A 19,247-nucleotide genomic window follows, 5' to 3' on the forward strand; every position below is an offset into this window, starting at 1 on the left:
CGATTAAATATACCCGGTAGGAGAATTATCTTTTCTTTTTACTTAGGTAGAGCTCAATAAAGTATAGTTAAAGTTCAGATACAGCCTGATACAGAAAGAGAATATCGACCAGGTCTCTTTCTTCCCTTGCCAATTCTGAGTAGTCCCAGCTTTGAGCTGAGCCGAGTCTGAGCTACGAGTGAGTAACTATAAGAGGCGGAGGTTCTGAAGTTAAAAACCACTTCATTCCTTGCACCTACACCGCATCTCTGTATAAGATAGCCTAGCCCATAACCTTATAGCTCAGTCCCACTACATTAAGCGGGTAGCAATCGGGGTTGCTGGGAATAATTCTGGGGATCCCGTTGCAGTTCTGTCTACCGTATACGTAGAGAGAAAACCCTTGGGTGGCGGTAAATTTAATGCTTCTTGCACCAGCAATATTTGAGCACCCTTTTGGTTTCGTGTCCTCGGTCCGGTGCTTGCCCTTGGAACAGTCGTCGTCAGTAAACCATTGAAGTGTCCAAGCGCCTCGTGAAAGATCGTTGGGTTTCAGGTTTCGTTGAAGTCCTGGCTGATAGCCAAACGGCTGCTGGACCATGCTAGTGTCTTTGATATCTGAGAACCCTTTAGCATTGATGTACGGGCGGCATTCGTGGAAACTTACCAGAGTCGGGCCTTGATGAAGCGGTTCGTCGGTTCATAGCTTCATCCTTGGTCAAGTATCCCTTGCCTTCCCAGTCGTATTGGCTCCATCTTTCAGCTAAGACGTCCAGGCCTAGGCTAGCGAAGGCATCACGACTTTGCGCCCACTCTAGGAAGCTGATCAGGCCATCTTGATTCACATCAACAGCGTTAAATTTGCTCCTGCAACGATTTATGTTAGTTTAAATCACCCATTGTAGATCTAAACCTACAGGCAGAGATTCTCAGTCTTCGCATCAGACAGCTCATTCGATTTCCCGCCTTTACAGGGTCCATCGCAGTTGCAACAGAAAATGTTGCTAATCAGACGAAAATCAGTAATTTGTTCAGCACACAAGCTGCGAAGGCGATGGCTTACCACGCAGCAGTACTGCAGCACTCATATACCGTGCAACCACTTTGGTCTCCACAAGTCAAGTAGATATTACAAGGGCAGCAGCCAGCAGCAGTGGACTTTATAAACGTCAAGCCTATAATCAGGCACATAAGGCACAGCGACGAAAACGAATTGGTGATTTTCATGTTGATTTCTTGGAGAAAAGAATAATATGTTTGGAGCGGATGGTTGTAAGAACACAGGGTTACGACGGTGCTGGCGACCTGCTCATTTATATATGTGGATGTGTTGTCAAAAGTGTGTTACTTGGGTTATCAAAAGGATCTTTTGCTCAACTGGGACCTGAAAAGCGACTATTGAAGAGGGCACTGACAGAGAGAGCTGAAAATGTGATAAGCTAAGAAGCGACTATCGAAGAATTAACTGACTGAGAAACTTTGATAAGAACTTACTACCCCTATTTGGCTAGAAAAATGATAATGTGGCCAGCTGAGAAGCGATCAAGGACGAATTGACTACAAGGGGTCGGCACGAGGCCTATCCTGAACATATGTGTAGAGACCGGCCCGCGAGAACCCTGTTAGCGCCGTAGCATACCACAGGAACTCTTGGCGAATAGAAGAGGCAAGTAGGCGCCTTCTGCCTCTGTTGCACATGTCTTGGAAGATGGGTCAAGTTCAGTGCCCTTAGGGTCGGAGTGCACGCCTTTTGACGTCCACCTACCACAGGAACCCTGAAAGACGCTCAATACCAACAGAATGCTAGAAATATCCTGAAAATACGCAATTGTCCCATCAGTCAGTAGTATAATCCGTGCTGGAGCCCTTTTGTCCGATCGGAGGAGCCATTCTGGGCACAGATCACAACAATCCTAAGGATCAATGGGTCAGTAGGAACGTGATATATGGAGAAATCTGTTTCTGGCTAGTATTCAAGGTAAACTGTCTCAAATCCCCGCAAACTCTTTGATCGTTCCACGCCGAGCGAGGTGGGTGTAGTCACATTACATGCGATAAGTTAGTCAGCATCCGTACATGCTCGGGCAACCCCCAGCCCCATCATCTCAAATATTACTACGTTATACTTAGTTAGCTAGCCACCTATAAAGTATGTACTGACAGATCTGGCTGAGCCAATAGCAGCTGAGCGAAAATGAGTCCAGACACGGTAGCTTTGGCTTCTCTCCGCAGAGCTTCTACTCACAGCTAGCGCCACATGCAGATGGTCATTTTTATCACAGATATCACATTTCCATTCGCGAACCTGTGCCGAAAGGTATCGGACCATTATGGTACGACTTTTTAAAATAGTGAAACTGTATTTCTCATAATCACCACAACTGAAAAAAAGGATACATAGGCTAAGGGGGAAGTAAAACACTAAACTTGAGTACTTAGATAAGATTTCTCTATATGATGTAAATTCTTTTCTTTATTTTTATCATATATAATACGATTTTCAGAATTACCAGCATTTTCTTTGTCTATTAGTATACTTTATATCTTCTTCTCTGTACCCAAATACGAGTACTTTGATAGATCTCTTCTTTGGTGTAGTTGATCTCAAGTTCGGTGTTGAATTTATCCCCGAGGTAGCGGAGCTAGCTGTAATGAGCCGCCCGCACCTCACTAACATCACAAACTTTTAGCCAAGATCGGGCCGCCGGAAAGGAAATTGCTTATTAGCCCAGAAAGTGCAGACTAGCTTGTGATGTGATGACGGATGGTTAAGAGCTCTACTGTTGCCGCCCGGCGCACTGACTTGTCTGTAAGGTTGTAGGTAGAAGAGGTGGAGAAACGTGGCAGCTTCGTATAACTTCTCGCATTACCAAGCGTGTTCTTGGATTCTCAGCTAGCCACATTCTTGTCACTATACGTTTACGCATGCTCCGCGACAGTTGTTATCTGACAGCATTACGCGGCCAAACATCTGGCCTTGATGAATTGGCGTATTTTCAGCTGCCGGGGCTCCCACTTGCCGCCTCCCCGTCACTTCATGAAGATATCTGTTTTCATTTGGCGATACGAAGAAACATAACTTGAGATAGCTTCCTGCATGTCTTACCCTTTCAAGGAATTGATATTTCTCAGTTAGATGCAAGATGATGCAGCAGGGTTTGTTCCCGGCAAGCCTAGGAGTGAACTACGATTTGAAGCTTGAGATGGCATGGCGTTTTATCCTTACCTACTATTATCGTGAACTGGTCGATGATGGGATCATTATTGGCTGCAGGTGCAGGAATCTATTTAAAACTTTGACTGGCTATACCTTTCGCGTGAATCATAGTTTGATGCCTGTGATTGAAGTTGCATCTTTCACTCAGACGAGTCAGGCTGTGACTGCAGGATATGACAGATGGACTCCCTGATAGCAGTGACTTGAAGTAAGAGAGTCTAGGTCATAGCAACCCTGGTAATCTGTCCACCTGGTACAGACTACACCTATTGCTCTTGGCGCAAATCGTTGTTCAAAGCGGCGCATGACTCGGCTATCATGATTACCACGCGGCGAAGCTCCCCGCCAGCTGCGTAGGCAGAGTCTCCTTGCTACCTATCATTCTTACGCGCCGGAGAAGATCTCATGCTGTGAAGCAATGAGAGGCCAGTCGCTTTGTCCCGGCTACCCGTTTGGCTGGCTACCCACCTACAACCGACAAAGCGCACGGCCGTGCTCAGCGTCACTCACATTCAGGTTTATCATTCTACTCCGCCCTGCCTGAAGCTTAATTAAAGGGGCTGTAATCAGGCAACCACTTCCTTTTACCAGCTGGCACTCGTTGCGCTATCCTTGAAAGTCAGAAAATTCCAGCTATGTGTCTTTTCTTCTATTCTTCCCTGAAGACTCGACAATTTGAAGGCAACTATGCTTTAAATATGATCAAATTGGTCCAATTGTTGCTACATTGACTCTGGGAGGCAAGGGCTTAGTATTTATAGATATAGGTCCGAGGCAACAGTTGTGTGACCTATTCAGACTTTAGATTAAGGTCATATGTCTTTTTTCTTTTGGCGTGGTGCATGATATCTTATGCTATATTATGCTGAAAATAAGCATCTTATTGTGTTATCTTACTATCTTAGACCTGTCAGCTACATCTTGCATATTGCTACAGAGATATTTTGCTTTTAAATCATTTTAAAAACATAGATTAGGCGTTATAATATGTATAGACCTCTTCTGTGTCAAAAGTGCGATATCTAGCTACTGACTGGCAAGAGCATACTCCATAGCGTGATAGTATGAGAGCGGATCTAGATATCAAATTTAGTAGATGACTTGGCTAGATGGTTAAAGTCGCGATAAAACTTACAGTGATACTTCTCCGTGGCTAGCTTTCTGACAAACCCAATCCGAGTCAACCCTATGTCTACGTTTCCGGCGCCATTTCTCTCAGTTTCGATTGGCTGAGGTTTAGCTTCCTTGGAAATCTGTATCCCGTTGTCAATGTGGTAGAATGGGCCCGTTTTGGGCTTGTACCTAAGCAACGAAGGGACCTGGGGCACGATATCCTTATCATTGACAATTCTCCAGGCACCACCAGGGAATTTACCGCCAAGGTTCTCGTAGAAAGCTTGAGACCAGGCCTTCTGGCCGACTCGGGGGCTTCCAAAATTGTAGAGGTCACCGAGTTGGGCCCCAGCAGGCAAACTGATATTTTGCATCATGAGTTGAGCGAAGCAGAAGCTAGAGTAAGAGCCCCCGAGAGAATGGCCCTGTAGATAGAGAATCTTAGTATGATATGAGGTCTGCGAAGAGGAAAGTACAGACTGTAACATGAAGAAGAGGTTCAGTGTTATCTTCGACATTGAGCTTTGGTACAAGGTCTTGGAGCGCCTTAAGAATAAGCTCTTTGAATCAAACAGACGATTGTCAGCATACACAAAGCGATATGGGGACAACATATCTCACCGAATGGTGAAACGCTGTCTTTGTTATTGAAAGTTCCAAACAGTGCGTTGTACACGCCTTCAGACACGACTGTTCCGAAAAGATGTTTGGCGTCTACTTGAACAGGGTCGAATGAGGAGTCGACATTGATGTCTTTGATGTTTTTCGGATCGGTCCCCTAGACATATTGAATCAGCAGACCCTTCCGATTCAGGGTGATGTGTAGCTGACCTTGAATGTGATACCAACATAAGGAGCGCCCTGTTCATGGTCTTTCGGGAAGAAAGCACCACAAAAAGGCCCGTTCCATTTGGGGTTCTTGTCGTTGTGACCCTGATGCGCCTTTTTCAGTATATTTTGTGCGATAAAGTGTGGAAAAAAGGGTTTTACCTTGGTGAGATCTTCCGGTTTGTAAATACGCATGCGCTTGATCATCATGACTGAGGGACATCGACCGAATGAACTTACCGCAGATTTGCATAAAATCCATGCCCCAGACAGCCGCCTGTTGTATCAAGGTTAGGGCATACATCCAAATCTCCTGGAGAATCATAGACTTACGACTTCTTTGATTCCCTCTACTGATTGCTCGTACAGATCATGAACCTGGTGTAGATCGCCAGTGGGACTTGTTCCGGCCTTGACACTTTTATACAGCTGGACTGCTTCGTGAAGTATATCCCAGTCTCTAGATCCATGATATCTATTATCAGCGAGGCCAGAATGTTTCATAGGTGCTCTACCAACCTCAGATAGACAGTCATGCTCTCCATAAAAGCTAAAAAGCAACAATTCCAGTCGATATTCTCTTTGCCACTGAGGACTTCTACCGAGAATATTCAGTTTCCTGTACGTCAGAAACAAACTATTACATGTGCTCTTACTTTTTGAGATCGCTTCTTGGATGCTTTTCATATGGTCCTGTGACCACTTCTTCAACTCCTTACGCAGAATGTTGCAAGATGGCAAAATCAAAGTGTCATCGCCATCTGGGGGAGGAGTCAAAGTGATGTTGGCATGAGACAATTGCTCAAGGTGCCTGATACGAATCTGCCTTCTGGCATCATGGAGGGTTGTTGGTGGAGGAAGTGGGTTCATTTTCAACGACGAGGTTTTGTGGTATTGAATTCAGATGGAGAATTATAACCTGTTTTCAAAGCCATACGGAAGCCGTTCTTTTATAACTACTGGCGCTGAGATTTTGTCTATCTAGTCGGCGCCTCGCAATAAGCATCCTACTCATGATTTTGGTTGCATTGGCAACTTGGGTAGCTGAAAGAACAAGTCTCAGGTACATGTATCTAATAATAAGTGATTTGCCACGCTTCCGCTGACAAATTTGTACTTGATATCGGATTCATGCAATGCACGGCCTGCAAAAACTTCTTGGACCAATTAATACCCTGGTTATCAGGCAGGAAACCTACATATCATCTGTTTCTGTAAACATGCAGGATGAGAAGGTTCATGGTAGCACACCTCTTTAGCTCCAAATAAGACTTAAACTTATCTTATTATTGGAATGGTTCCGGAAATGCCGTCAAGTAGACTCTAGACCGGACTGATTTGTCCGGTATACCATACCACACCAGCCACCTCGGAGAGAAATCCTTGATATAGGAAACCCCACAAATGCCGAGAGCGAGGCGATGCCGCTAATTATGCGAGACGCGTCCAATATCACATTCTTAGATCCGCATATCACAGCTCATATGATCAGCTGGTCCCCAATCGGACAAGCCTGGTCGAAGGGAGTGGGCAATGATAGTGACATGAGACTCAGAACACAGTATAGCTCGCCAAAGGTGGCGAGCTGAAAGCTGCTTCTGTAATTGTCTGGACGTGTGTATTGGTTTGAGAAAGCCAAGAGATGTTACGAGAACTATGCACAGAGAATCGATAGTTGCAGACGTTATTTTGTGCGCCAGGGATAATTAACAGGTCATTATGCAATGACTAACTTGAGTCACAAGTTAATCTCTGTTTATCCCAGGGAAGTAGGCTTTATGCTCTGTTGACAAGCACCGCAATGATAGTGATAACACGGCCGAATCACATTATTGATAGCAATAACTTTTCGCCGTCACATCTCGATGACTTCATAATCGCATGACCAGACTGATAATGCTAGCGCAGACGATCCGTTTAAGGATAAGCTACTAACACAGGGATAATTGCTTCAGCCAGCCATATTTCTTGATCCTCTGTGTTATACTAGGTGCCTCATCTCCTGCTGTTACTGCTATTAGACTTTGGAGTGACCGAAGTATTTCGGGCCCAGATATGCATATAGAGAAAGCCATCATCCTGTTGGAGTTCATGCAACGCTCAACTTGAGTCTACATCCTTACGAACACTTGACTTACTGTTCTTCCTCTCCACAACTGCTTACTTTCTTTCACGGTTAAACTAAGACTAAACATAAGCATTGCGAAATGCTCTACACAATTACCTTTGCCTCCCTTGTACTCGCATCGTCGGCATTTGCGACCGTTCTCAACGTGAACGTCTATACGAATGCAAAAAGCGCCAATCCTGGTAGCCAGCAGGACCAAATGGTTCTGGACGACGGAAAGTCTGACGCGCCAGCTTGGAAGCGACGAGATGAACGTCATCTTGTGCCCTTGCTCCCGGAAGCTCGAACTGGTGTGATTCCAGCAGATATTGAGGAAGGACTGATCGCTGCTTGTAAGTTTGGATATGCGAATATCATCTCAGAACTCGGAGTCTAATCGAAACCAGTGGGCCCGCGCTTCGCAAACGAGTTCATCAAGGTTGGCATTGATTCAGAAAGGGGTATGGATACATCCAAAGCAGGTGGGTGTGGTTTGAAGTGTGCAAAGACGATTATCAAGGCTATGCCCTGTATCATAGCTGCCGGTACATGCAAGTGTAAAGCGCCCATCTTGAAGTGTCCTGTCAAGCTGAAAGAGGTATGTCACGCATCTAGCCAGTCCCAATGAGCAATCTGCTAAATCATCCTCTACATTAGCTGTGCAACTGTGTTCCATGCCTACCAGAAAAGCTGCAGAAGATTATCGACAAGATCAACGTCTGCCAGAGCTCGACTCTTGATGAATTATCCGACTCCGCAAGGGAAATTGATGACAGCCTGGACTACGGGAACTTTGTCTCATTTGAGACTCGAGACGTGAACCTTCTGGCTTACAGGGTAAGCCCCCCGCTCCCTTCCCCTACTGCGTGTTGAAGTCTTGAAGAATGTCTTTGCTAACGAAATGTTCCAGGGAGATCTTGCCAAGACAACTCTTGAAGAGGCGAGGGCTCTCGCTAAGGGTGGATATTGCCCTGGTCAATACTGCGGCGGCTCTGGATGCTGTCTAGGCCTGTGTCTCTTTGAAGACGAGTGTTTTGGCGAGGAGTTGGAACTGCAGAGCGAAGAAAGCCGTCACCTCGAGCTTTAGTATTATCACCACTCATTCTGGCCCGTGGATCTACAGAGAAGATCACATCAGCAAGTAGCATCCACAACAACGTAGCAAGTATAAAGTATACTTGAGCTTACAATTTGGGGACGTGATGGACCTAAGATATTGAGGAACCTCCATGGCAGCATATGATAGTCAATACTACTTGGGGCGGTGATAGGATCGCATATATTTTGTGTTCCCATGTGAGGTCAAAAGACTGGTGAATATTCAACTGTAAACTCAACCCGCCATGAATCTTGTTTTGACTCCATAAACATGTACAGAAAGCTGTCTTTATAGCGTAGTGAAGCAACATGGATAACTCTAACTGGTCGGCGTGTTTCTCATCGTGGACCACCAACTGCTCAGTTGAGTCTGTGAATGAAGTCTTAGACTGTTTCACCCGGGGTTTGAACCTACCGAGTATCGTCATTTGGCGGGCGGCCAACTCGCCACACTAGCATCGTGACGGGAAGGCAGAATTGCTTCAGCTGTCGCTGTGACGCCTCAATACTAATGAGTTGCTCTTTTTGGGCCAAGAGGTAGCGGAATTCGACTGCGACCAATCGCCGCAAAGCGGGTAAGTTATTTAGTGCCAATATTTGTTAATATCCCGCATCCGAACTAACCTATTGAACTCATAACCTCTCATGTTTTGAGCTGTGTGGCAGCACCTCGTATTTCGTAGAAAGCCGCGTATAATTGATACATGGGGAACCACTCTTACCATTGATAGTGACACCCTCGAAAGGCCCTTTCGTGTTTTGGGATGCTGCTCCAAGCCGATATTGCCAGGTTCGGATATCTCATCCACTGAGACTGGCTTATTCTATCTTGCCATATGTGGGGAATAAACAAGATCTGTTATAGACATAAGGTCGATACAACAAGCATCCTAAGGGCTTTCTCAAGGGTTTCTAAAAAGAAAGGATTGATACCTCGTGTGCCCACTTGATTCTTTCAATGCAGAGTCTCAAGCCACCCCTGAATAATCGCCATCCTGTGCGCCGGAGGGTAAACGGGACCAAAAGCCACAAATATGAATGCCGCATATCCCATCTAGACCATATGCACATTGCTCTTGTACAACTAAGCATGCACGTGTGATTGGCTTAAATCACTCTAGAGAACTTATTGTAAGTGACACACCGTTCGATATCCCGATCTCAGCTGTCATTTCAGCATATTCTATAGATCTCTGGCCGTAAGCCAACACTAGCCAAAAAGAAGCACTGTCGGTACTGCTAAGCGCTGGGCGGTCAAGTCACAGCTCTCCACTTATATTCTGAGTATAAGACGGCTTTTAGACCCTCAATTTATGCCAATAGGGCCATCCGAAGATGTAGTAATGCGGTTCGGATCGCAATCATCCGGCAAACTGCTGCAGACTCAGCGCCACGTTGTGATAGCAATCACTAAGAGACAACGAGGAAACGAATCCCTACGTTCTGTTGATACTAGTTCTAAAGTATTAGTCGCTGTATTGAAGAGGCTCGAACCTATAACCAGTAAGACATTGTGGTTGCATCGCCCTTGGACACCATTAGTCCTCTTCAGCAAGCCATCAGGGATACAAGGACGATAAGCACCTCAGGACTCGACAAGGAACTTACATAGCGTATGCGGAGAATGAAGAGGCTAAGAAGTTGGAGGGGCGTCAACCTTTCAATCCATTGTCGAGACTATTCCACCGCTTAGACATCATCTATGGCTATACACGTAGGAGTATGAGACAAAAGAGATTATAGATTCTGCCGAACTACCTACGAGTATGATTGGGCTGGACGAAAATGAAAGAACTCAATATAATTAAGTATGCCACATTGCGTCTTTTAATACACACCTCCCTGCCCATAGTGTTATTGTTCGTCAAATCAGGCGTGTGACCAGCGAAATTTGCCAAGGCCAGCGTGACAGAGGGCCCCGTCACCCATCCACGGCAACAGCTACAGAGTAACCTGGCTAGCAATTTAGGTACTTACATATATCACAACCTCCCCATCAATATTTCAGTATCGTTCCCTACTCATCAACTCTCCATCCACCCTCATCTGTTATCTTATATCTTTGCTGCCTAGACTTAGGCCAAGATGGCGACTATTAAATTCACCAACAACTACATTAAGGTCGACTGCGACCCAACCGTCAAGTCGATTGATCTATTTCTCACCGACAAGGGCGAAGAGCTGCCCAACACTAGCAAGTTTAGCGAGAAGACATACTCCGGCGAGTCCAAAAAGGCGGTCATTACCTACAAGACACCCCCACCAGCACCGACCACCTACTCGGTCGGCGCTGGCATTCCCTTTCCTGACGGCGCTCAAGTCACTATCACTGGTGAATCATTCTATCGCTTCCACGTATCTTATACTAATGAAAGCAGGAGGGGCAGACGGATCTCAGCTAGTTCAGGCTGCAGACAAGAACGGAAACAAAGGCACCTGGATTTTGGTGGGTGTCGATGAGAAGGACTGAATTCCTAGAACTCTACATACGATTTAGCAAGCAGCTTGCTATATAAAGGTTCAAATACTAGAGAGATAGTAATACATTTAGCCATAAGCACTACTGCGGGTCTTTATAGAGGTCATATGAATTAAGTACATTGGCGTAAAAGCAGTGACATAAAAGTGAAGATGAGCAGACATCTTAGTAAAATTGTCAAGAAAGCACCTTGAAAAAGTTAAAGAGCACTCATGGTCACGATTCTTCTTCTCCTACCCGGTCCCCCAAATCCTCTCCAGCGTCTCCAGCCGCCTGCGCTACTGCCATCCTTTTATCCTGGCTTCCAGATAATGGGTTGGGTAAATGACCAGTGCAACCGAGATGGTCGAGGATCATGGGGTATGAGCTCATGTCCGATTCAACCAAGTTGAGGCCTATGAGCCTACGAGCGACAAGAATAATCAGAAATGTGAGCAATGTAATATTGAAGTTGGCTATGTCATAAGCCATCGAAAAGCCGAGTGAAGTTGCGATGGTAAACATAAGTGCTGCATGAATCGCAACTGCCATTTGGAGAGTCGGTGCGCTGGTCAAATCGTCTCCTGTCACCCAATTGTAAAGCTCCGGGTATCCAATATCCTTGGAACGCTTTTTGAGTGCATCTTGCACGGTCTTAATATTTGCGATGTCTATCTCCGCAAGCGTATTTTGTCTCTGCGCATGGGATTGACCCCTCGATTGAGACCGCAGGTTCCCAGTAACCGGTGTTTCGAAAGTCGCTTGATCAACACGAGCTTTCTCAATTGACTTGAGTTTCTGCTTATAGCCTAGATTCTATCATCAGAGAGTACCTTTGAATAGAGCCATGAGTAAACATTACCGGCGCGGCCCTCCATAGCCGCAAATATTGGGAGTGCGAGCAGAGTTAGCGGCACAATTTGGCCGAATCCCATCTTGTTGGGATTGCCTGACATGCCCGTTGTGACAGCTCGCGAAGTTAAAATAGTTACAATCCCGTAGACATTACCTGACCAGAGCCAGAATAATCTCCAGGCGAACGACCCGCGACATTGGTGGAACGCCCACGTTTCAGCCGTCAATCTCGCAAGGAGTCTAAGCTTTCCTGTTGACACTATCTTTGAGGTTAAGATAGTAAGAGCTTTGAGCTTCAGCCATTCGTTCAAGAGTTGCTCTCGTTTGGACTCTTTAATTTTACTCAGTTGCTCTTTGAATTCAATCTTTATGACCCCTGACTTCAACAGCCTGAATCTTTGGCGTCGATAGTCCGTCTCGTTGTCTGTCGTCATCTCTATGTTGCTACCTGAGATTAGCTGCAAAAGTGAAACGATCGCCTGCCTTTCGACTTCTATATTGCTAAAATCCACATTGCTCTGTGTCCTAGCTTGGTGTTCCAGGGTTCCAAGCCTTTGGAGTTCGATAACTCCATTGTCTGGGGGCTGTTGGTCATCGAGCCCTGATAAATTCTGTCGAGAAACAATTGACTTACTGCGGGCACCAGGTTCATTGGGTTTCTCATCTACTGGCTGATGGCGGTAGAGAAACCGAACAGTCTCATACGTACCATAAAGCACTGTTAATGGAACAAATACCTGCGTTATACTGATTTTATCTGCCCCTGCTCCAGTCCTCACTCGGTAGTCTTGAAGAGTGCAAGTAAAGTAAACGTGGCTCTCCATATCCCAGGTGTATGATAGTTGAATAACGAGCAGGAAGACAAGTATTCCCGAGCCGGCAGCCATAGCAAGTACACGAATAAGCTTGGCAGAGCTATGGTCCTTCATGCGGTCCATATAGAATGGGAAACTGCCCAAGTGAACTGTTGATGCGAGACATCCTAGGGCGATTACAATATTGCTGGAATAGATGGTAATTTCGTTGCGAATAATGAGAGCTGCGATTAGGATGGACGCTTGAGAGATAAGTATCTGATCACTTATAGCAATCATGAAGCCCGTGAAGGCATTTGTACGCTCCTCTCTGCTTTGGACAATGCTGGTGCGTCGAGTGTTGGTGAACTTGGCCCTCAATCGGTGGTAAGTCCGACGCGCCCCAGTAGCGATCATGGTGTCTCCGGTGTTTTGAAGACTTGCAGGTACTGAGATTGTAAGAAGGGCTAAAATCAAAGTAGCTAATGCTATCAACGACGTGATAATGAAAGCAGCTAGTACCTGGTCACGGTTAGTTGGCTCTTGTCTGCTGAATGACTGTCAATCCACCTACTCCTGGCCCACAAATATCAGTATCAAATTCGACCTCTTCATTTTGAACAAGGTTCTTGAGCCTTTCTGGTGAACAATCCATGCTCAGACTCAAAGGTTCCTGGCCTGAATATGCCTAGGTGTGGTGCTCGAGTAATATTTGTCCTGAACGGAGAAGATTGAAGAGGAAAATATAAGGCAGAGCAACGATAGAAATACTTCGATAATTATTTCTCAGCTTCGCTTCGATCTTCCATAAATAAATAAATGCTTCAAGTGATTGGGCCCTTGCATGGCCATTTTTCAGCCGCAAGCCTCATCTCGGGTTACACCAAGAATCAGTGATTACTGATTGGAGTTGAGGGTTGAAAATCTGACAAAAGTACAAAGTCCGTTGCAAAACGGAGATCAATCGTAAGTGTTAAGCAGGTTTCTGTATACTTGTAGATATGCTATTTTTCTTCCTAATGCAGCCGTAATATATTAAAGTTCAAAAAACAGAGTTAAACTCCAGATACAGTTCGATGTAACGTATAATTTTCGTAGCCAATATTACCGTCTAAACCCGCCATTACGGATTAAAATATAAATTGCACTTTATAAACAGTGCTTTACATGCGAGTCTTACGATTCAGCCAAAAGCAAATACCGGTGACTCGTCATTTCGATGCCGGCAACATGAAGTGGGTCACGACACCCACTTGTTCGTTTCTACGCTTTCAACAGGCGGCGACGCGATGATCTGCATTCTCCCCTTTCAGTCGGCTCTTGTTAATACCGATGTGATGGACTGTATCCATCTCGGCTGTTGTATAGCACCGATACCCCGATTTGGTGCTGAAGATCTACACGGAGAAGGGTCCGAGCGAGATGAAATTCAAGGAAACTGACTTGACTACGAACACATCGAGAATGACACAATAAGTGGGAATTATGGAGCTCTCACCCGTTTGATGGACTAATATGGATCAAAAGTACGTATTTGGTGACGAAACACAGCGGGAATAATACGGCCAACGGAGCTCTGTGTGTCGCTGAGGCATATACGAAACTCATATCTATCGGTATACAGCCTTTCTCGTACAATTCTCGGAGAAAATTGACTAAATAGTGACCCTTGCACGGCTTGAGTCGGCACTCAGTGGGCTAAATGTAGATCCCCAATCTCCGTGTGGCAGCAATGCCGTCCGTGGAAAATCCGCGCGAGTTGTATGCCCCCATTTTAGCCACCATCCACGTCCCGATACGCTAAGGAGCGAAATTGAGGCTACCATAGATGTATATCCGTACGAGAAATATTCCTCCGATATTTATATCCAGACGTTATGCCGTCAAGAGATGTGAGAAACCAGTCCCCAAAAAGAATATCAGGCAAACAACACTCTGACACAATTACTATCAACTCTTTTCTCCCATCATTCTATTACAGAAAATGGCTATGCGAGCTGATATAGAGCACTACGACGCCCCCGTTTCAGGCGGTGCGTCAAGCCAAGCCGATAATGCCATTGAGAAAGACCATGTCAACAATGAGTCAAACGTCAAACATCATGTCTTGATCGAACTTATTCACGAGATTGCCGCAAACGATCCTGATCGAGCTTTTACTTATACTCCATCATCATCTGACATTCTTGATGGTTGGAAGCCAGTGACTCACCGTCAACTCGCAAACGCCGTCGACTACCTCGCCCATGATATCTCCAAAACCGTTACCAAATCCTCAAACGACGAGGTCCCAACCGTGGCATACATCGGCCCCAGTGACTTTCGATACACGGTCATTCTACTGGCTTGTGTTAAGGCAGGTTGCAAGGCCCTTTTCATCTCTCCACGAAATACCCCCGCCGTTCAGCTCTCCCTTTTCGAAGCCACGAATTGTCGATACCTTTATACAACGGAGTCGTTCAGATCGGTTATGCAGCCCTGCCTCGATCAACGAACAATGGAAGTTACCATGATAGAGAGTATTGATCATCTTATGTCAGTGACTCCCAATCCATTTCCGTACAGCAAAACTATGGAACAGGCGCGCTGGAACCCCCTTGTTGTGCTTCACACCAGCGGTTCCACCGGAGTTCCCAAGCCCGTCTTCTTGAAACAGGGTATCCTATACGCCTTCGAAGAATATCTTGCTCTGCCCAAGTTTCATGATTCTCCATATCCGTTTAATGAATGGACAGAACGGGCGAGCAAGATCTTCATGGGTATGCCCATGTACCATGCTGCAGGAACATATCTTCCTCTGTCCTTCATATACACTGGTCTCTCTGCGGTTATGCCGTTTCCCAACCAGCCTTTGAATGCTGATACAGCCATGGAGTACTTGAATCATAGTGGTGCTGATGGTGCAATGCTGCCCCCTTCTGTTATCGATGAGTTGGCAGCTTCTGGGGAGGGTATGGAAGCTTTGGCCAAGCTCAAACTCCTTATTACTGGAGGAGGCAAGTCAATACAGTCTCTACTGTCTGTGTATGTTATTGACTTTTGTGATAGGGAGCCTTTCAACCGAGGCCGGGAACATGTTGGCAGATAGGGGTGTCGTATTGAGGAACGTCATTTCATCAACAGAGTAAGCATCTTCTTCAACCCCAATTTGCGCGGAAACTGACGGAACCAAGACTCTTCCCTTTGACACCTTATAGTCCCCAAGACCCCAAGCTATGGCGATACTTCATCTTCAATGATGAAGCAATGGGCATTGACTGGCAACGTCATGACTCGAACGAGTATGAGCTTGTAGTCCGTCGCAAGGCATCGGATCCTGGTAGCCAAGGTTGTTTCTACACTTTCCCTGAATTATCCGAATGGCGTACCAACGACATCTTTGAACCCCACCCAACGCTCAAGAATCACTGGCTCTACAAAGGCCGAGCCGACGATATCATTGTCTTCTCTAATGGCGAGAAACTGAACCCTCTTACCATTGAGGGTATTGTTTCGGATCATCCTCTTATCAAGTCAGCCCTTGTAGTTGGCCAGAGGATGTTCCAGGCAGCTCTCATCATTGAGCCTATCGCAGAAGCACAGCCGAGAGACGAAGCTGAGGCAAAAGCTTTACTCGACAAGGTCTGGCCGGTAATCGAGAAGGCCAATGCTGAGACCGTTGCTCATGGACGAATTGCCGCGAACTTTGTCGCATTTGCCGACCCTGCTTTACCGTTTGCTCGCGCTGACAAGGGCACTGTGCAGCGTGGCAAGACTGTCAAACTGTACGCCGACTTCATTTCGGATTTATACGAGAAGGCTGAGATGCTTCGAGACGGTCCATCTATCACACTTGACTTGAGTAACGACGACACTTTGACAGAATCTATCATCAGTCTTTTTGTTACTAAGCTTGGAGTTGAGAAGCTCGAACCGGATACAGACTTCTTCTCAGTGGGTGCTGACTCCTTGCAAGTGATGACTGCGACGAACCTGTTGCGGGGTGCTTTGCATCGAACCGGTATTGACACTTCGACAATCGCACCGCGCGTCATCTACCGTAACCCTACAGCAAAGGGGTTGGCTGAGCATATCCAGTCTCTGCGAAGTGGAGCCACTGAGGACGATGAAGAGACGCAAGAGATAAATCAGATCAAGGCACAGGTCTCGAAGTATACCAAGAACCTCCCAGCGCCTAACACTGGAAAACAGGCTCCCCTTGACGATGGCCAAACAATCATTGTCACGGGTACAACTGGTTCTTTGGGAGCTTACATGCTTGATCAACTTTGCCGTTTGCCATCTGTCAAGAAAGTCATCGCTCTCAACAGAAGTGACGATGGTGGTTTATCTCGACAGCCCTCTGTCAACGAATTCCGCGGCTTGACAACAGACTTCTCCAAAGTTGAGTTTCTCCACGCCGATCTATCGCTTCCGGATCTTGGCTTGGGTCAGTCCAAGTATGAATCTCTTCTCGCTGATGTCGACCGTGTCATTCACAACGCTTGGCCCGTAAACTTCAAGTTCACTATGTCTTCATTTGAGAGCCACGTTCGAGGCGTACGCCATCTCGTCGACTTCTCTTCTGCAGCTTCCAAGAACGTACCTATCATCTTTATCTCGAGTATCGGAACGGTCGATAGATGGTCGTCACCCGACGCTGTCCCTGAGAAGGCGCTGCATGACCTTACCTTGCCTAGCATGGCTTACGGACGATCCAAACTTGCTGCGAGTCTCATACTCGACGCAGCTGCCGAGGATTCTAGGATCCCGACCGTTTCTGTGAGAGTTGGGCAGATCGCGGGGTCTAGGGGAGAGAAGGGTCTGTGGAACCGTCAAGAGATGATTCCAAGCATGATCGCAAGCTCAGTATATCTTGGAGTCCTGCCTGACAATCTCGGCGGGCAACAGGAGATTGCTTGGACTCCCATCGAGGGTATTGCTGGGCTTATTCTCGACGTTGCAGGCATCACGGTGCCAAAGCCTATCTCGGAGATTTCTGGCTACTTCCATGGCGTCAATCCTGCCACGACCAGTTGGCCCGACATTGCTTCCGCGGTGAAAGACTTCTATGGTGACAAGGTGAAGTTGGTTAGTGCTGGAGAATGGGTTGAGAGGTTGGAGGCTAGTGCCAAGGAAGAGAATGTGGACTTTGATAAGAACCCCGGCGTCAAGCTTCTGGATACTTATCGTGGAATGTTCGTGGTGGGAGAAGAGGTTCAGCCGGTTAAGTACGGGATGGAGAGGACCAAGAGCCATAGTCCGACTATGACAGAGCTTGGGCCTATCACCCCCGAACTCATGCAGAACTGGTGTCGCCAATGGGGATTTTAGCCGTTCGACGATGACATCCCTATATATACATTGCAAGCTAGTTGCCCTTTCATTCTAAAATACATGGACGCTATTTTTCGACTTTATTTCCACGCTTCCCAGACGTCTCTAACAGTAACAGGCTTAATATCTGGAAGCTTAAGCACCAAGTCATCAATCCCCTGAATGTCATTCGATCCTGTAGCCATACCTATTCCTGATAAGGCCAACATGGCTTTCATACCACCATGCATCTCTTCCGGCAGCGCCTTCTTCATACTCGGAGTCAAATCATTCTCGCCGCTCTTCATCTGCTCCACAGAGAAATACTGAACCTCAAATTTGACGCCCTTAACCTCCTCAGCCAGCTTAACCGCTTCATTGAGAGTCATGCGATTTGCTACGATAGCATATCTACGCTTCCAATTTGGGATATCGAGAAGAGCGACGGTATACTTTGCTGCGTCTGTGGAGTGGGTGATGACGACAGGAGTGTTTCCGTCCCCGGGTATTACTGCTGCGTTATTTTCGGGGTCGATAATTATGTTTGCCGCACGGATATGGGTTGGGATGCGCGGCGCGGCCCAGTAATCTAGGAACAAGCCAATTGAGACGAGGGAGAACTCGAGATTGGTCTTTTCAAGGGCGTCTACTGCCTTGAGCTTCCATTGGTAAGAGGGGACGTGAGCGATGTTACTTATAGTCCGTTAACAATTTTATATAGTATCAATAGGCATAGTCACTTACTCTCTTGTGTAGACCATTCCAAACTCACTCGGCAAGAATCGCTTAGTATAGGTTGACTTCTCAGCGGCTTCGATGAGGTTCATTTGAGCTTGTCCGCTCTCATCATTATCGATCGGAAGCATGGATATAACCGTGTCGACTTGCTCTGACTGAAGAAGTGAAGTTAAAGCACCGATATCAGAGTAGTCCACAGCCCGGGTCTCCGGACCAGTAGCCTTGCGCGATAGGACGATGTAGTCGTGAGTCTTTGCTGCTTCGAGGGCATCAACCATCGTCCGGCCCAAACCGGACGAGCCACCGGCGACAGCGATTTTACCCATGATTAAGAAGCTTAATAATGATCCACAAAGCTGTTACCTGGGGATATTGTGTATGGGAGATGGTTTATATATGCAAGGCTGCGAGCGGAGCTGAACTTGCGGAGCGGAGTTTCGGTCACGGAGTTAGTTTCACAGCCCGCCCTGCATTAGCTGAAGTATAAATGGGGAACATTGCCTTATTTCCGTATTAATATTCGTATTGGGCTAGGCACTGGGATATTGTCCGCCCTGTTGATCGCAGACAAAGCACGCTATAAGCTTCAGTGCGTGGATGATTCAAAGGATGTGATAAGTTTTATCGGGCAGTCATTGTAGTACGCAGACGAAGCAGTAGTTCAGAACTTAGTCTAAGTATAAATCGCGCAGGGAATGCGAGTCGTCTGTTTGATCACTCTGGTATATCTACAAGGAGTCTATCTATTGAGTTGCAAACCAGGTT

At 46.4% G+C, this 19,247-nt stretch overlaps 7 protein-coding genes across 7 annotated transcripts; 3 read left to right on the plus strand and 4 right to left on the minus strand.

The window, feature by feature from the left end:
• Positions 1–262: 262 nt before the first annotated feature.
• Positions 263–1,206, minus strand: FPRO_01869 (uncharacterized protein; the record flags this gene model as incomplete). The annotated part of the gene is made up of 4 exons (XM_031226683.1): positions 263–597; positions 647–846; positions 897–983; positions 1,043–1,206. The coding sequence occupies 4 exons, from the start codon at positions 1,204–1,206 to the stop codon at positions 263–265; spliced, it is 786 nt and encodes a 261-aa protein (XP_031074604.1).
• A 3,016-nt stretch (positions 1,207–4,222) lies between these two features.
• Positions 4,223–6,007, minus strand: FPRO_01868 (uncharacterized protein; the record flags this gene model as incomplete). Its single annotated transcript, XM_031226694.1, has 10 exons — positions 4,223–4,272; positions 4,332–4,734; positions 4,790–4,869; positions 4,931–5,087; positions 5,141–5,242; positions 5,300–5,310; positions 5,378–5,414; positions 5,471–5,597; positions 5,657–5,735; positions 5,794–6,007. The coding sequence occupies 10 exons, from the start codon at positions 6,005–6,007 to the stop codon at positions 4,223–4,225; spliced, it is 1,260 nt and encodes a 419-aa protein (XP_031074605.1).
• A 1,337-nt stretch (positions 6,008–7,344) lies between these two features.
• Positions 7,345–8,331, plus strand: FPRO_01867 (uncharacterized protein; the record flags this gene model as incomplete). Its single annotated transcript, XM_031226706.1, has 4 exons — positions 7,345–7,597; positions 7,652–7,842; positions 7,902–8,081; positions 8,155–8,331. 4 exons carry the CDS (start codon positions 7,345–7,347, stop codon positions 8,329–8,331), a joined length of 801 nt encoding a protein of 266 aa, XP_031074606.1.
• Positions 8,332–10,427: 2,096 nt separating this feature from the next.
• FPRO_01866 (uncharacterized protein) lies at positions 10,428–10,812 on the plus strand (the record flags this gene model as incomplete). Its single annotated transcript, XM_031226717.1, has 2 exons — positions 10,428–10,674; positions 10,721–10,812. 2 exons carry the CDS (start codon positions 10,428–10,430, stop codon positions 10,810–10,812), a joined length of 339 nt encoding a protein of 112 aa, XP_031074607.1.
• A 225-nt stretch (positions 10,813–11,037) lies between these two features.
• FPRO_01865 (uncharacterized protein) lies at positions 11,038–13,104 on the minus strand (the record flags this gene model as incomplete). The annotated part of the gene is made up of 3 exons (XM_031226728.1): positions 11,038–11,609; positions 11,663–12,971; positions 13,024–13,104. The coding sequence occupies 3 exons, from the start codon at positions 13,102–13,104 to the stop codon at positions 11,038–11,040; spliced, it is 1,962 nt and encodes a 653-aa protein (XP_031074608.1).
• Positions 13,105–14,433: 1,329 nt separating this feature from the next.
• On the plus strand, positions 14,434–17,762 carry FPRO_01864 (uncharacterized protein; the record flags this gene model as incomplete). Its single annotated transcript, XM_031226739.1, has 3 exons — positions 14,434–15,445; positions 15,498–15,573; positions 15,623–17,762. 3 exons carry the CDS (start codon positions 14,434–14,436, stop codon positions 17,760–17,762), a joined length of 3,228 nt encoding a protein of 1,075 aa, XP_031074609.1.
• An 83-nt stretch (positions 17,763–17,845) lies between these two features.
• Positions 17,846–18,808, minus strand: FPRO_01863 (uncharacterized protein; the record flags this gene model as incomplete). The annotated part of the gene is made up of 2 exons (XM_031226750.1): positions 17,846–18,437; positions 18,489–18,808. The coding sequence occupies 2 exons, from the start codon at positions 18,806–18,808 to the stop codon at positions 17,846–17,848; spliced, it is 912 nt and encodes a 303-aa protein (XP_031074610.1).
• Between the last annotated feature and the right edge of the window lie 439 nt (positions 18,809–19,247).

The sequence above is a fragment of the Fusarium proliferatum genome, assembly GCF_900067095.1.
Source record: "Fusarium proliferatum ET1 genome assembly, contig: FPRO_scaffold001, whole genome shotgun sequence".
NCBI classification, from domain to species: domain Eukaryota; kingdom Fungi; phylum Ascomycota; class Sordariomycetes; order Hypocreales; family Nectriaceae; genus Fusarium; species Fusarium proliferatum.